The following is a 16,888-nucleotide window of genomic DNA, read 5'->3' on the forward strand; positions in this document are numbered from 1 at the left end:
TTAAATTCAAATTATCCTTTTTAATGGCTATGATGTCATGTGCGCTACACCATCGACACCTGCAGTTTCTTTTCCAGGAGCTGGTACTAGGGCCAAAATAGCGTTTTTGAAAATACACATACGAGTCATAGCAGATTCCATTTAGGTGTGTTAGCCGTCACATGAGAAGATTTGTCTTGCTGCAGGTGAATTGAGCAACAGTTATCACCTGTGTGTTACTAGGTAGAAATATCCCATTCTTCTTCTGGTCTTCTTCCACACCATCACAGCACCAGTCACTTACAACACAGTCCTGATATTTTACTCACCCCGTCATGACACCGACTACGTCAGTTTTTGGAGGGTAATAGGTTTTTATATAAATATATATACATATAACAAACAGAGCTGCAATGCTCATAGAGTATATATACCCATGAAAGTACCATCTGTCATTTGGTTTAACAATTACTGAAGACGTTGACTGTGATCACAAGGTGATTCAGGCAGCTTGGTGCTGCTGCCATATACTAGATATTATAGTGAAGATACAGGTAGCAATAACATTATTAAGAGCAGTATGAAAAAAATAAACATGATTTGCGGTAGCAGACATTTTTATTTAACAGCCATACATTGGGTGCACTACATCAAAAAAATCAACTGGTTCCATCTTTATCTTCACACCTGTACAGACTTTAGCACATAAACCTTCTTGTATTCACAAAATTCAGCGTGTATTTATCTCAAACTGATTGGTGTTCCTTTAGCTTCCTCTTTTGGCACCGTATTGATGCAGTGCTCTAAACTGTCGACAGTTCATTCCATTCCAACTCTGTAAACCACAGTTTAACTCCTCTCAATCCAATTTTAATTTCTAACATAACACGCCAGTCATTGTCCACTGATGCTTCTATACCAATATTTAAGCGCTTTGAACCGCTAACTTGTAAATTGTAAGTTGGTTCAAATGGTTCAAATGGCTCTGAGCACTACGGGACTTAACATCTGTGGTCATCAGTCCCCTAGAACTTAGAACAACTTAAACCTAACTAACCTAAGGACATCAGACACATCCATGCCTGAGGCAGGATTCGAACCTGCGACCGTAGCAGTCGCGCGGTTCCGGACTGAGCGCCTGAACCGCTAGACCACCGCGGCCGGCTGTAAGTTGATGTGAAAAGCAGTTGAGCAGTGAGATAAATCGTAACTTCTCATCTACCACATCAACACTTCTCCTTGCAGTAACACTGGAATGTTCTGGGATGATGTGTGTGTCAGAGACCAATATTGACCTGCACCATGTGTGGTGTAGGGTCCCTAGCACAATTCTTCCGAGAGTCAGGGACTGGATGGATGTCTTCATTACACAGATCGATGAGCGGGATGAGTAATAGCAGCTGATTGTCCCGCTTCAGCATGCTGCTCAGGTGTGCTGCAGTATCGGACGGTCCTGCTGCTGCTGGTCCTGATGGTCCGGAGGTCGCTGCAGGTCCCGGCGAACTGGCGGTGGTTGTTGCTGGCCTGGACATCAGAGCTCACTGAACAAAGAAGAGTAGGACCAATATGCATTCCACACACAAAAGGCATGGAGTTGAACAAAGACATGGAGCTAAACCACATAGCTTTACGTTTCTTGTGTGAGGCCGAGGCTGGTGGTAATATTGGTTGCTTTTGGCGCTTCATGGTTCTTCCACTGACTGACTGTGACATGAACCTGGGAAGTTGCCACATTCGCCTTATATACCTGACGTCATGATTACCTTATTGCATTCAGCATTCCTTTTGGCTCCCACCAATTTTCATGGGGGCGGGGGGGGGGGGGGGGGGGGGAGGGAGGAACGCAGGGTTCCTGTTGGTTCCCAGTGGAACGAAACCCATTTTAAGTGGCCTAAGTCCAGCCCCATGCATCAAGACAAGCACCTCTGGTTCATTCAGTCTGGAGTAGTGCAACAGAACAAAGTAATCTTCTGAACTGTGGATTGAGAGGCCATCTCAAAAAACACGAAGAGCTGGAGCGCAGGCTATAGCCTGTGCGAGCTGCGAAATCCATCCTCAACACATCTCACTGCATCGCCATTAGTTGCTGACAAGTATTCTCCCTACATTCATCCATTATAAACTTCTTCCATTCTTTATGTAGGAGGCTATGGACACATCCTCAGTTGTATACTTACAGGAAATACACTTATAAAGCTCTTCTCTCAACATTTTGTCAACTGAACACATTTCCTGCCAAAAGTGAAGGAAGTGTCTTTCTCTCCAGCTTTTTTATGCCAGTTCACAAGTGAGGGAGGAGAGGGGAGGAACCTTGTCTCTCACAAATTGATTAAATAAAGAATATGTACAATGAGGTTTATAAATAAACAATATATCTTTTGCAACGTAACTAACATTGATTTGACTTTCGCATCTAAGCACAGACTGCGTCTTTTTCCCAGTAATTCAAAAGTGGGGGGGGGGGGGAGGGGAGGGAAATGGTAGGGTGCAGTTGGGGAGAGGATGGGAGGATTGGTGGGATTTCCCAAGAGTGGGAAAAGTGGCTTATAACTGACCTGTTGAGGGGTGACGAAAAAAGTTTCCCAGGAGCGGCATCCCTATTACATATGTGGGGGAGAGGAGGTGGAGAGTGTGGGGTGGGCAGTTTCTCAGAAGGATGGGTTATCCCCCGGGGGTTATAAATCAACCCCCATGTGGTCATAAACCAATTAGTGTAAGAATGGATTAATATGGAGGGAGGAGGTATGGGGCGAAACCATTTAGCAGTACAGTAGATTTGATGACATCTGGGGGCAAGGAGCAGTGAGGGTTGCATGAAAAACCATTTAGCAGAATATTACACTAAAGGGAGCGGTGGTTTAATTGGTCAATTTTTATTAATTAGCGTATCAGTTTGAAATCAAAAGTGGCGTAGATCGGCTTTACCCCAATATTAACCCCTTTCTTTTCCAGGTGTCGCCTGTGTTTTCGAATTTCATTATGATTTCCTTTAAACCGTTTAATGAAATTGGGCCCCTCCTCACACCTTTCATTTGGCGATACTCTGTCAGTGCAGCACTGGAATTAATGCCGTTCAGATAAAACAGTCGCCCTGAAGGAGTACAGTCTTTATTCTCGATAGTCATACTAATTACCCATGTTATGGTTTGTCAAACAACAGTGTTTATGTCACACTGTCGTACAAATAGTGTACAGCGCCACATTTTCAGCTGCTGGCTAAAATTAGAACTAATTTTTTCCAGTGTAATTCAGTTCCACATTAACGCATTACCATGTGTACCAAGTTTCGCTGCCATACGACCTATGTGAGTTGCTGCACTTTTATTATAACCACCCGGTATTTCACTGGGGAGGTGGATCAATTCCTTGCAGCCTCTCCATAGACATAAGAATGCGGAACCCACTCTGCCTTGAGCTGTGGTTTTGGTACCGTCAGTATACATCTCGAAATACTCCAGGATGCACATTTTTACCAATTGCTCTGCTCCAGCGAGTGTTTTTGTTGGAAACTAGAGTGTGTCGCCTGTTGAAATTAGCTAAAATTTGATTCAGATGTAAGAAGCCTTTAAATCAGTGAACGCGAAATTGTGGCGCGCGGGCAGCATGAGCCTCAAATAAATCAAATCAAATATCCGTGCAACTAGCGGATCTCATCTATATTTACATCTACATCTACGTGGACACTCTGGAAATCACATTCAAATGCCTGGCAGAGGGTTCATCGAACCATCTTTACAATTTTCTGTTATTCCAATCTCGTATAGCGCGCGGAAAGAACGAACACGTATATCTTTCCTTACGAGCTCTAATTTCCCTTATTTTATATGGTGATCGTTTCTCCCTATGTATGCCGGCGTCAACAAAATATTTTCGCATTCGGAAGAGAAAGTTGGTGGTTGAAATTTCGTGAGAAAATTCCGTCGCAACGAAAAACGTCTTTGTTTTAATGATGTCAAGCCCAAATCATGTATCATTTCAGTGACACTCTCTCCCATATTTCGCGATAAAAAAACGTGCTGGCCTTCTTTGATCTTTTTCGATGTACTTCGTCAACCCTACCTGGTAAGGATGGCACACCTGCGCAGCAGTATTATAAAAGAAACTGATTATCATGACCTTCATATCAATTGTTTAAACATTCCATACCACGACGCTTCCGTTACCAAGCACACACTTTACCACCAGACCACGAGATCATCAACTTCGATTCTACTCTCCTGTTTGATAAGGAATCCGAATTTTATTCTGCGTCTGGCGATTTTCTACTTCATTGGGAGATGTATGCTAGGTTATAAGACAGTGAAAAATCCGTGGTCCGACCGGATTATAATCCGCGAGCTTTCGGTTTTCAGACACGCGCTTTACCGGTAAACTGCCAGATCCGACTCAGATTCTGCTGAAGCTGCACTGTTGTCTGCAGATGCGATGTCTGTACAGTTATGTGGCAATGACATCGTTTTCAAACCAATTTAACGAAATGTTTATAACATTATATACACAAATCTTCCTCGTGAATCAGTCTATCTGGTAGTCAAAACCGGATCAAAATCACTAATTCTCGAGATTGGTCCGAATATACAGGCAAAAGCGAACAGTCAACCTCAGTTTATGTGTATGAAGAACAGGAAATGCTTCTAGCAACAAACAGCCGAATCCAAAGACCTCAACTAACATTAAAAGGTTCTTACGAGTTTAGTTTTCCTGGTCAGTAACAAACAATTATAATTACAGAGACAGTAATACTGTAAAGATGTGCTTGGTTTTAACAGACGTTGGTGAATTCGGACGTGAGCTGAATAAAAGTGACAGCTTGCGTCAGGGTTCAAGGAGTAAGTAGAGTTACAACTACGAGATTAGAGGATCTGAGAGGGAGAATTTTTTATTGTTTGTCTTCCAGTAGTAAAAACTCACTGACGTGGACGCCTCCTACCGATGTACTGAAACAGTTAATAAACATTTGTCATTATTTCTCGTGTTGCATAATGCATTTAAATATAATTACTGTTATTAATCAGCTACCGGTAATCACCCGCCCACATAGAAAACACAAGAAAACATCGTGAGGCAACTACATTATTACAACTTTGGCGTCGCTGTGGGGTGGGCAGCAAAGTTAAAAAGAGAACAGTCGACACGAAATGTTTAGAAAGGTGCCGACTTTTAACGATCGGTGCTTGGCTGTCAGCTGTCAAATTATCGCTCCCTTACTGTAGGTGGTATATTAGGCGTCATAAAATACTAATTTATGTAGGTAAGCATTTAGTAATAAGACCGTTACCTGTGCGGCCCGAAGCGCCGCCCCAGAGTGTCAGTATTGTTTCTCGAGTGAAAAACATTGACGACCACTGCTGTGATAATTCTCGTCTGGTGCGTGCAGCTAACACAAGATGGAAATGAAGTGGTAGGTAACGAGTAGCAATATCTGGTAAGTGGCGGAAGAGGGCAGGGCTGTGAGGCGGGTGGAGTGTGAGGCCGGCACTGGCTGCTGCGCAGGAACCCCAACACTCTGTCGCGGGAGCAGTTCGAGCACCGGCGGCGCGCGGCCGCGCTCTTCCAGACGCCGGCGCTGCTGGAGCAGCGGGACTGCTCCCTGCTGGCCGGGCCCATCTCAGACCCGCTGCTCGTCGCGCTCGCCGACCGCGAGAGGGCCAACCGTCGAGGGGACCTCGCTGTGAGTCCGCACTGACACCTACTCATTTGTTACGTCTGCGGCCAGGTTTCAGCACATCTCGCGCTTCCTCCATTACATATCATCGTTCCAAATAACGCAGACATATAAATTTCTTGCTCTAATTTATTTTGATGTGTAAAGTCATGTAAGAGTCTTATGCTGAGGATGTTAATAGCAACTGACATTTGTTTTTCTCTGGTAGTCAGTTTTATAAAGTTTATCTTTGGAGATAAATATCTGCTAGAGCTTGGGATTGAAGGGCACCGGAGACGAATGACGGATCTTTGGTGATAACGCTAGCAACATTGTATGAAATAGTTTCTTGTCGTTGACCCCGCCACACTCGGGCGATTTACAGAGAAATGTCAAACAGTATTTTAAACTTCATTTTGTCGTAAAGTTTGAAAATGACATTTTGTTTTAGCTGAAATATCATGCAATGTCCATAGACTGAGGAGACAAAAGTCATGGAATACCGATATGCACAAATACAGTTGGCGCTAGTATCGCCTACAAAAGGTGTAAAAAGGGCAGTGCACTGGCGGAGCTATTATTTGTACTCGGGTGATTCAAGTGAAAAGGTGTCCGACGTGATCGTGGCCGTACGACGGGAATTAACAGACACTGAACGTAGAATGTTACTTGGAGCTAGATGCACGGACCATTCCATTTCGGAGATCATTAATTGAATATTCCGAGATCTACAATGTCGAGAGTGTGGCGACAATACCAAATTACAGGCATTACCTCTCACCACCGATAACGCAATGGACAAAGGCCTCCTCTTAACGACAGAGAGTAGTGTCGTTTGTGTAGAGTTGTCACAGACAAGCAACACTGCGTGAAATAACCGCAAAGATGAATGTAGAACGTACGACCAACATATCTGTGAGGACAATGTTCCAAAGTTTGGCGTTAATGGACGGTGGAAGCAGACGACCGACGCGAGTGCCTTTGCTAACAGCTCGACATCGCCTGTAGCGCGTCTCCTGGGCTCGTGATCGTACCAGTTCGACCCTAGACGACTGAGAAACAGATTAGTCCCAGTTTCAGTTGGTAAGAGCTAATGGTGGGATTCGAATGTGGCGCAAACCCCATGAAACCAAATTGTCAACAAGGCATTGTGAAGAAATGTGTGTGAAAACTTATGGGACATAACTGCTAAGGTCATCAGTCCCTAAGCTTACACACTACTTAACCTAAATTATCCTAAGGACAAACACACACACACCCACGCCCGAGGGAGGACTCGAACCTCTGCCGGGATCAGCCGCACAGTCCCTGACTGCACCGCCCTAGACCGCTCAGCTAATCCCGCGCGGCAAGGCACTGTAAACTGGTGGCGGCTCCCTAATGGTGTGGGTTGTGTTTACAAGGAATAGACTAGGCCCTCTGGTCGAACTGGACCTATCATTGACTGGAAATGGTTGTGTTCGGCTGGTTGGAAACCATTTGCAGCCACTCATGGACTTCATGTTCTCAAACGATGGAATCTGTACGGATGACAGTGCTCCATGTCACTGAGCCACAATTGTTCGCGATTGGTTTGAAGCACATTCAGAACAATTAGAGCTAATGCTTTGGCCACCCAGATCGCCCGACATGAATGCTATCTAACATTTATGGGAAATAATCGAGGGATCAGTTCGTGCACAAAGTCCTGCACCGACAACACTTTCGTGATTATATGCGGCTGTAGCGGCAGCGTGGCCAGTATGTCTGCAGCGGACTTCCAACGACTAGTTGTGTCCATGCCACGTCGAGTTAACGCACTACGCCGGGCAAAAAGACGCCCGACGCGATATTCAGAGGTATGCTGCGACCTTTGCCCCTCATCCCCCGCCCCCCCCCCCCCCCCGTCTATGTTGATAAATACTGGCAGAAGTAGTTAATAAAACGGGAATTGAAATTTATGAAACCTGTCTTGGAACGCTTTACTTAGGAACTGTAAGCTATGTAGTCTTGTAGTTTAACTACAAATATTTACACAGCGGATTATTAATCTCGATGTGGCCATCAGGGTGATTTAAAAAAAGTTTACAAACTGACATGGCGCATCGGGAATACAGCAAGGATCAATAATCATATACGAGCCAGGAGCCGTAAAGGTCATCGGGGGGCTACTAAATGGCGTTGCTGTTATTTATCCACATGCTGCAAATAGACGTCCATTGCAGGAGAAGCTCAAAGTTTTGTCCAGATGCATCGAGACACGGCTGACATCGACGGTGCTGTGAACGGCGCACGCTCTCAAAGATACCTGTTGTATGTCGAAGATATCCTGCTGCTGCAGCAATCCTGCCCAGTAGGTCCTCCGGCGATGTAGCAGGTGTTTCATAAATAAGGTCCTTCAGATAACCCCGCAGGAAAAAATCGATTGGGCCGGATCGCGTGATCGTGAAGCCCATGCGACTCGCCCACCGCGATCAATCCAAAGGCCGGGATAGGTTCATGCACGTGTCGCCTTACTTGTCTGCTAAAACGCGCGATAGCTCCGTCGTGCGGAAAACGAATGCGGCGACGAACAGACATGGGAACACCATTCAGCATGTCCAGCACAACCTGTCGCACGAATACGAGATACGTGAGACCGTCACGATCATCATGTCGGTTCCAGGAGAATGTACGGCCCCATAAACAACTTCCGGCGATGCCAGCCCACAAGTGACCATAGCGCCCTCTACTGGCGTTTGCTACCCACGGTTCCTGTGTGGTCACTGATCCTTGTTGTAGGCCCGATGTGCCATGTTAGTTTTTTGTATCATCCTGTATACGGCGAACCAGAACTCCACCGACAAACTTTCAGAGGTTGTTGAAGGACGCCTTGAGCATTATTGTATAACAGAACGAGGGTTCCGATGGCTCTAATGAGTCACAGTTAGCTTTGTATCTGTATTACACTGAAATTAGTGCACAACAGTGCAAATGTCGTCGATATGTGTTGTGAGTCTTGTTTCCATTCAGTCACGGTGCCATCTCTTGGCAACAGTAGTACACCTTTTATTCTTCGTCTTCGACCTTCCTGTCAGTGCTACCCAGTTCTGTCTTGTGTTTGTTTCTCCTGCAGTACCCATCGTACGTTCAGTGATACACAACAGTACTAATGACGAAAGGCCGGTCAATATGCAACTCGTGTTTTGGTTCACTGAGTGCTCTCTAAGAGCGACACATAGACGCTATGCTCAACTGTTCCTGCAGCGACGGCGATCACAACGCAGTACAGTGTTTCGTCACAGGATTGTTGCATTGCTCTGTGTTCTGCGCCGTGTGATGCACGTTTGGCTACTATTTCAGGCGTCTGCACTGTTGTGAAGGTATCTTCACAGAAACAAGGTTGACTGCATTAACGAACTGAATAAATTGTGCTTTTATTATTAGTCTGTGACTGGTCACCGGAGACCAAGGTCCCTTATACCAAAATACTCAGAAGGTATCGCTGAACAGCCCCTGAAAGTTTATCAGTGAACTTTTGGTTCATCGATTATAAAATGACGGAAGTACGTGTGGCTGCAGACTGGGCATGTTCTAAACCTCTAAATTGCAATTATGTTACATCATACAGCTTACAAATTAACAACTATAAAAATACGTCTAATTGTTTCACAAATAAGTCAAAATCGCCAGCTGCAGCCCCACGAATTTCTGCTTTCACAGCCCTTGTATGAAATGCTGCCCACTATAAAATCGAAAGGTATTAATGTTCTTAGATTTGTACAGAAAATAACAAAAATGTTTTAAAAAATCAGAAATCGTTAACACGCCACGCTCCAAACCGCTAGCGAACTGACTGGCAGTCGCTGCACTTTCGACGAAACATTCTTCAGCTTATCCATTACAGATGGCGGAATACTTACTGAATGCTACCGTAATCAGGAAGCTTCTATTATTTTAAGCGCTATAGTGGTCAAGACACAATATGCACAGTATACAGTCGAATACTCGACTTCTTCCTATTCATAACCATTGGAACAGCAACTACTGCCGCGGTAATTTCTCCGAACGCAAGGGACGATATCTCCGGAGCAGGCTGAAGCGTTCTCCCCGTGTCACAGCTGATTTTCCTCGCTCCTACCTACTTTATAATTCAACGCTTGTATTAAATCTTGTGTTGTTTTGTCTACTGTTAACTAGTAATTTGACACATATCCCTAGATTAGATTAAATTAGATCACATTCAGATTCAGTTTTCGTTCCATAGACCCAAAAAATGAGATGATTCTCGTGGATGTGGAACATGTCAAAAGTAGAATATAAAGACATAAAACATTTGAATATAATACTTACTACTCAGATCATTTGTCAGGAGATTGTCGAAATAGGTGAATACAATCTGGTAAACTGCAACAGCCAATATTTACAGAATTAACACGCCGTCGGAAAGAAACATTGTTATGCACTATTAACAAATTTATCATACACCGAAACCTAATCTTGACTGTTGTGACCAAGTGCTGTCAAAACTGAAATCTAACAGACATTTTTACTCAGGCTGGCTTAACAGTCCTTGTTAAGATATTCATCTATTTAGTAGGAGGAGTTGCCTATCAAAAAGTCTTTCAAACTCTGTTTAAACCGTGCTTTACCTGAAACCAAGTTTTTAATGGTTGCTGGCAATGTATTGAAAATGTGTGTTCCTGAATGTTGAACGCCTTTTTGGACCAAGGTAAGTGATTTTAGGTCTTTATGTAGATTGTTCTTATTTCTAGTTTTGACACTATGTATTGAGCTAGTGGTTGGAAATGCAGATAAATTACTTGCAACAAATTTCATTAAGGAATAAATATACTGACAAGCAGTAGTTAGAATACAAAGTTCCTTGAACAGGTTTCTACATGATGTTCTTGAATTTACACCGCGCTTTTGCACCCTAAAACCATTTGCTCAGTTTGATGAATTGGCCCAGAATGTGATCCCATATCATATAATAGAATGAAAGTTAGCAAAGTGTGGAAGCTTTTTATATTTATGTCTCCTACATATGATATCATTCTCATTGCAAATACAGACTTGTTTAGGCGCTTAAGCAGTTCTGTGGTACACCCTTCCGAACTGGTGCTGTAATCAGAGGACTAGAAATGGGTACACAATAGTAATTTACGACATGCTGCTCAATGGGCCTTGAATATCCAATGGCACGTGGGACCCACTTTCAGCTGCGAGGGTAGGATAGGCCAGTATTTCATAACTTCTAATTCAAAGCCCCATTCGCAACGTTGTAGTCCTCTGACATATGGAACAGGAACTCTGGAAGTAACACTCAAGTGCCTGGCAGAGAGTTCATCGAACCACCTTCGCAATAATTCTTTATTATTCCACTCTTGAACAGCGCGCTGAGAAGGCGAACACCTCCATCTTTCCGTGCCAGCTCTTATTTCCCTTATTTTATTATGATCATCGTTTCCTTTTCTTTAGGTCAGCGCCAACAAAATATTTTCGGATTTGGAGGAGAAAGTTTGTGACTAAATTTCGTGTCAAGACACCGCCGCAACGAAAAACGCTTTCGTTTTAATAGTGTCCATACCAAATCCTGTATCATGTCCGTGACATGATTTCGAGATAATACAAAACGTGCTGCTCTTCGTTGAACTTTCTCGATGTACCCCATTAATCCTATCTGGTAAGGATCCCAGACCGCGGAGCGTTAAAGAGGACGGACAAGTGTAGTGTAGGCAGTCTCATTATAGTGCGATTATAACTACTTTGTACTTGACAGTTCGCTGAGCGGCCGTCCAATGTTGTCAACTGCCGCTATAAAAAATGGCGTGTTTTTTATAATTTGGGAACTGTACATGGTAGAGTGATACGAGGGCTACCTTCTGACACTTTTTTTTAACTTAGTGAAAATTTTGTGCTGCTGAAATACAGAAATATTTAACTTGTGTTTGCAAACTTTCTGAGCAGTACAGCCGGTAATAGTGAGGTAATAAATCAAAATCTCACGTCTGACGGGGAACTTTTTCCAAAGCAACATAAGAAATGTAGTAAGCGACAAACATTTTCCCTTTACATTTTTCGTGGGGGGTCAAAGCGAGAAAAAGTTTCGGAAAGGTTTGAATTTATTTTTAGAGCTTGTTGGAAGTGGGTGGGTGCTACAGTTTCGCCAAGACGAGAAAAGTATTGTGCGTACCGTTGAAGTGCTGATATAAGTTACGCGGGGTGGGAGAAAGCAGCACATATACCGCCGTTAGTTACATTTTCGTCTTGTGCCATGAGTTTCGCAACAAATCAGAAAACTCAGAACACCACGAAAAGGTACAATTTTTTTGCAGCTTACCATCACTCGACGTGTTCTGTGCCCGACAGCTGGAAAAAGCCGCTTATATCTGTGTCGCTAGAACTTTCAGATGACTCCCCGACGGCAATAATTAATTCGGAAACACTATCTTCCAATAAGGATTCGTTCTTCCATGCCTCCTGAATGACAGCTTTTGTATGTACTACAACATTACTCCATTTTTCCACAGTTGCTTTAGAAACAGTTTCATGTAAATGTCTTTCCACTTCGGAAAGCCTGAATGTCTTGTTTTCACGTGCTATGTACCCCTTGATTTGGGCCCATATTAGCTCTGTAGCACTAAAGTGACAATGATAGGGAGGTAATCTAATTACAGAATGTCCATGTTTGTTGGCAGCTTCATCTACGACGTATGTCGGGTGTCGTGGCTTATGTTGTGACACAAGTTCCAATAGTTCCACTTTCTTCATTCCTTCATCGAATTGTATATTATTTCGCCTTAACCACTGTATAGTTTCGTCTTTTCTAGAGGAAAGGAATTTTTGAGTCCAAACAAAGCTGCAACTCACCGCACAAAGACGTACGTGCATTCCCAAAAGATAACGTTATGTATCTGGCAGATCAGTGACAATGTGGTGCAGTATGAACTGCTTCCCCAAGTTTAATCATCACTGCTGACATTTATTGTTAACACCTCAGACGTCTTGCACTCGCAGTCGGAGAACAACTAAAAGGAAGACTGCTTGAAATGATGCTACTCCACGATAACGCCCACCTGCATTCTGTTAGAGTTACAAAAAAACAATATGCATGAATTGGGTTGGGAAGTCACTCCACACCCACCATATTCACGTGGTCTTGCGCCGTCAGATTTTCACCTTTCCCTTTCTCTATTGAACAACCTTCAAGGAACTTCATTTCTGGATGAAAAGTTGCTCTGAACAAGTCTCGACGGTTCTTCGCTTCAAAACCATGTGATTACTACAGTCGGAGCATCGGAAAGTTATCCCAAAATAGGCAGACTAAAGTCTCTGTAATATGTATGTGTTGTGCTTATTAAGTTACGGAAAAACTCTACGAACTTATGTACCAACCCAGTGTATTCTATTACCAACTGGCGACGTTGTTGCATGGTCGAAATCTCCTGCTTAATTTGTAAAACTTTGTAGCTCTTCGTACATCTTTAGTAATTTAACAGTGTTTAGTTTCTACTAAATTAACTGGTTTATTGCATAGCGATATTATGGTATTAAAGTGCTGATGACCCGTAGGCTCCTCCTCCTAGTATTTGCTATATCGAACTTGGAACTTAATGACTAATATTTAATAAAGAAAATTGTCAATTTCGCTTCAGAATAGTTGTAGTACTCCTACGCATTGACTGTCAAGCAGGATTCGCTCTCGAGGGTTGCGTACCTCTCCCCACTTGCATGACTGACTACTGCGCCGTATTCTACAGCACTGCTTAAGGCAGCGAACTGCTTCTGCTACCTACAGAGATCTAGTAAATGTAAAATTTAGAAAATAAAATTGTTCCCAAAACAGAGGAAACATTTTCTCCGTACGATCTTTCTTATATTATAGTATTATGATTTTGTAGGTAGGAAGGAGTGGAGTGGTTTGAAATCCCCTTTCGGCCGACAGTATTTTCGCGTCTAAACCACTACAACTGCAGGTCATTATAATTTCCTCAACAAAGCTATAACAGGATTCCTTTTTCAGCTGTCTTGAGTGCGTTGATGCACTACCTTTGATGATGTCGACGTTAACGTCAACGTCGGTCGGACGCTGGAGTTTCTTACTGTAGCATGTTCGAATACGGTGAAACCGAGAGAAATCAGAATGGTTCGGAAGTATTATGTCCCTTTTCACTTCCTGGCTTAATGGTATAGTATGCTTGTACCGGATAGCTTTTCTGACATCTGCACTGCCAAATGTCATTAAAATGGGATATTTTGTTGCGGAGTTGTTTCAAGGAACATATACTTGTTTCTCTTTTGGTGTAAATCACTGGAGCAGTGAAGTAAATAAATTATGTAATTCTTTAGTGCCTTTCTACAGTGAGTGATGTATTTCTAAATATTTCGAAACATTTGATCATAAATATCCTACCGTTTTTGAAAATTACAATATTAAGAAGGATGTTTGCAACAGAAATTAACTTACGTTCTAGGGATTAATTACACGGTAATACGCAAATGATTGCAATATGTTATTTAGTTCACACGTGTAGACGGTATAAACACCATGTAGTATAATCAGAGATGGACAGGATAAGTTCGCTACTTGATTTGTATGAGAGTCCATAACGAACAACAATTTTTCACTGGGTAATCGTGTCGAGCAAGACGCCGACCGACGATATCCTTGACGTATCATTTGATGGGCGACATATCATGCGAGCGTACGGGCAAGAAAAGCAGAGTTATCTGTCGTTCTTCGTCGAAGGCTTTCACATCCCTCATCACACATGACCAAGGATTACCTTGATAAAATATGACCCGTGGAGTTGACTCAATGAAGGATGGACAAGTTAATGTACTTTCCGTGCTGTAGTAACTTTTTCAGAGTCAGCGGTGCTCTACCCTCTTCTGAAGACTACACCCATTCTGGTATCACTGTAATGTCAGGTGTTTGGTCACGATGTAGACTTCCTTGAGACAGTTCATTCTGCCATGTCCGAAATAACTGGTACGTTGATAAGCTCTCCGCATAAAATATAAACTACCACCTTAAAAGAGCACACAGGTCACTTGGAGCGCTGCAGATGACGAAGAAGTGGTAGCAGGCAGCGGTCATGTGACGCCTCTCATGTGACGTCTCCACCATCGATGTAAGTCAAACCTGTCAATTCATGTTTGTATTCTTGTCAATTATGTGGGAGACTGGTAGAAAGGTGCTACCGGTTTTGGACGTACCCACCATCACACAGTGAATTTAGTTGTCTGATTAGTAGGTGTATTAACTTGAGGTGTACAATGTGTCTACGAAAGACAGGCATATCACTCACAGCTAAGCAACACAGCATAAGAACAGTGGTCGTAAAACGGTTCTGACCGACAACCACCTGAGAGGAGTGGCAAGTCTAGTCGACGACAGCTGGTGTCAGTTACATATGGAGCTGGATACTTCCAGAAAGGTCACTGCTCAGAGCCGTGCATGCAGCTGCATGTCTTCAATGGCCCAAAGAAACACAGAAATTGGACATTAGATGACTGCAAGAGTGTTGTGCGTTCGGACGAATGGCGATTTTGATCCTTTTCAAATGATGCAAGTTGTCGAGTGAACCTACGAGCCAGTGATACATTTAACCTAAAGTATGGAGGATGTTTGTCGTATCATGACATGGATTCAGTCATTCAGGTTACCGTGAATATGTACCAGGATGTATGTTTGGACATTCCTGGTGACCACGTTTTGATCTTTCTTCTACACATTGCAATGGATATGCTGTGTACAGTCCCGTCGTCCAAGATGGCAACAGTTGTGTTTACACGGTTCCTGGTCTACGGACACTCAGGAACCTTATCAGACCTCGAGTGTCCCGCTAAATCGTTCGATCTTAATGCTCCAGGTAATGTCTCGCACTATTTGTAACAACGAGTGAAACACAGCAGTCAACATCAACAAATTTGGAAATGAGTGGCTTCAGCTGGATATGGGATACTTGCAGCAACTTCTGAACCCTCTTCCTCAGTGAATTGAGGCCGTTATCAACGCTAGAGGCTGTGATGCATAGTATTTGCCTGCCTAATTTCAAGTGCAGAGTGCTAATATCGTTTTAGACGTCCATGAAGCATTAAAAGTAAGCGAATGGAATATCTGTCGGATTAACTAGGTCCTCATGTACGCTGTGTGGATGCTCCGTTGGGCACAGCTCGATGTCTGTGGATAACACTGCAGGCGGTATGGCTCCAGCTCCTTAGTCATGCACTTGTAATCCGTCTAGTTGCTACACCACTTTGGCCGTAGCAACGTGCCTGGCTGATGTGGTTTCCAGCACAACATACCACAGACGATCAGGGACCGCCTCCACTGTGCTGCAGACGATCATCTTCATACGGCTGGTGGACCGCGCGGGCCACCAAGTCTCCGGCTACGTGGACTTCGCCCACCGCATCGCCTCAGAGAGTTGGCTGCGCATCTTCAGCGGCGCCAAGAAGCTGTGGCCGCGCTGCACCGACCTGGGCTACTTCAACTGGCACACGCGCGTTACCAAGACCAATTCCTCACCCAACTTCACGGTACGACTTAGAGGCCAGAAAGTGTTCCAATTGTCACATTTTATTCATTGCACATCACTTAATCTGCGTCTTTTAGTTTGTGTACCGGTGTTAAATGATGAGATATAATTTGCAAATGTGTCTTAAGTATTCACCAAATGCACTATTTAACAGAAGTACGTGGAGTTGAGTTTTTGAACCTATTGACATATCTTCTCCTCTCTCGATCAACGATATCTTCCAATAATCGAGGGTGTTTGTTGCTATGTATTAAACAACCAGCCTCCATACAGATTATATCACCTATAAAGAGCAGGACTGCTGGCAGGATTTCTGCCATACGTTGCACGAAAATTAGGCTGTATGGGTTTCAGATTGAACTATCAAGTCCAAGATCCATTGAGTTTCGTACTTTGAAAGAGTCTACTTTGGCTCTCAAACTGGTACGTGTGAATAGTATGTCACTATATGAGTCATGACTGGGCCTATAGTTCACACTCACAACAGCAATTTACACCGCAACATCCTGCTTGGATACTAACGAATTGCAGTTTACAACACATATAACAGCTGGAGTAGTGACGCAGACAAGCGCAAACAGTACTACTCGAGTCTCAGTAGCTATTCTGTCAGCTCTGAAGGGCAGAATGGTGCGGCGCAAAGGACTCACGGAGCGAATACGATTATCCTTGTTGTGCTGTAGATGCTACTTTGTGTTAAGTTGTGTTCTACCAGATACTTGCGCACACTGATGAATGTGTGGGAATGCACATTAGGTTG

The 16,888-nt window shown here is 43.5% G+C and overlaps 1 protein-coding gene across 1 annotated transcript in view; it reads left to right on the top strand.

Annotated features, from left to right (window-relative positions):
• The window catches only part of LOC126267590 (macrophage mannose receptor 1-like), a 197,929-nt gene that overhangs the window by 15,468 nt on the left and 165,573 nt on the right, over positions 1-16,888 (top strand). Inside the window, exon 3 of the mRNA XM_049972891.1 lies at positions 5,473-5,650. Coding sequence (XP_049828848.1) covers positions 5,473-5,650 — 178 coding nt within the window. The remainder of the gene's footprint in view (positions 1-5,472; positions 5,651-16,888) is intronic.

Source organism: Schistocerca gregaria, chromosome 4, assembly GCF_023897955.1.
Source record: "Schistocerca gregaria isolate iqSchGreg1 chromosome 4, iqSchGreg1.2, whole genome shotgun sequence".
NCBI classification, from domain to species: Eukaryota; Metazoa; Arthropoda; class Insecta; order Orthoptera; family Acrididae; genus Schistocerca; species Schistocerca gregaria.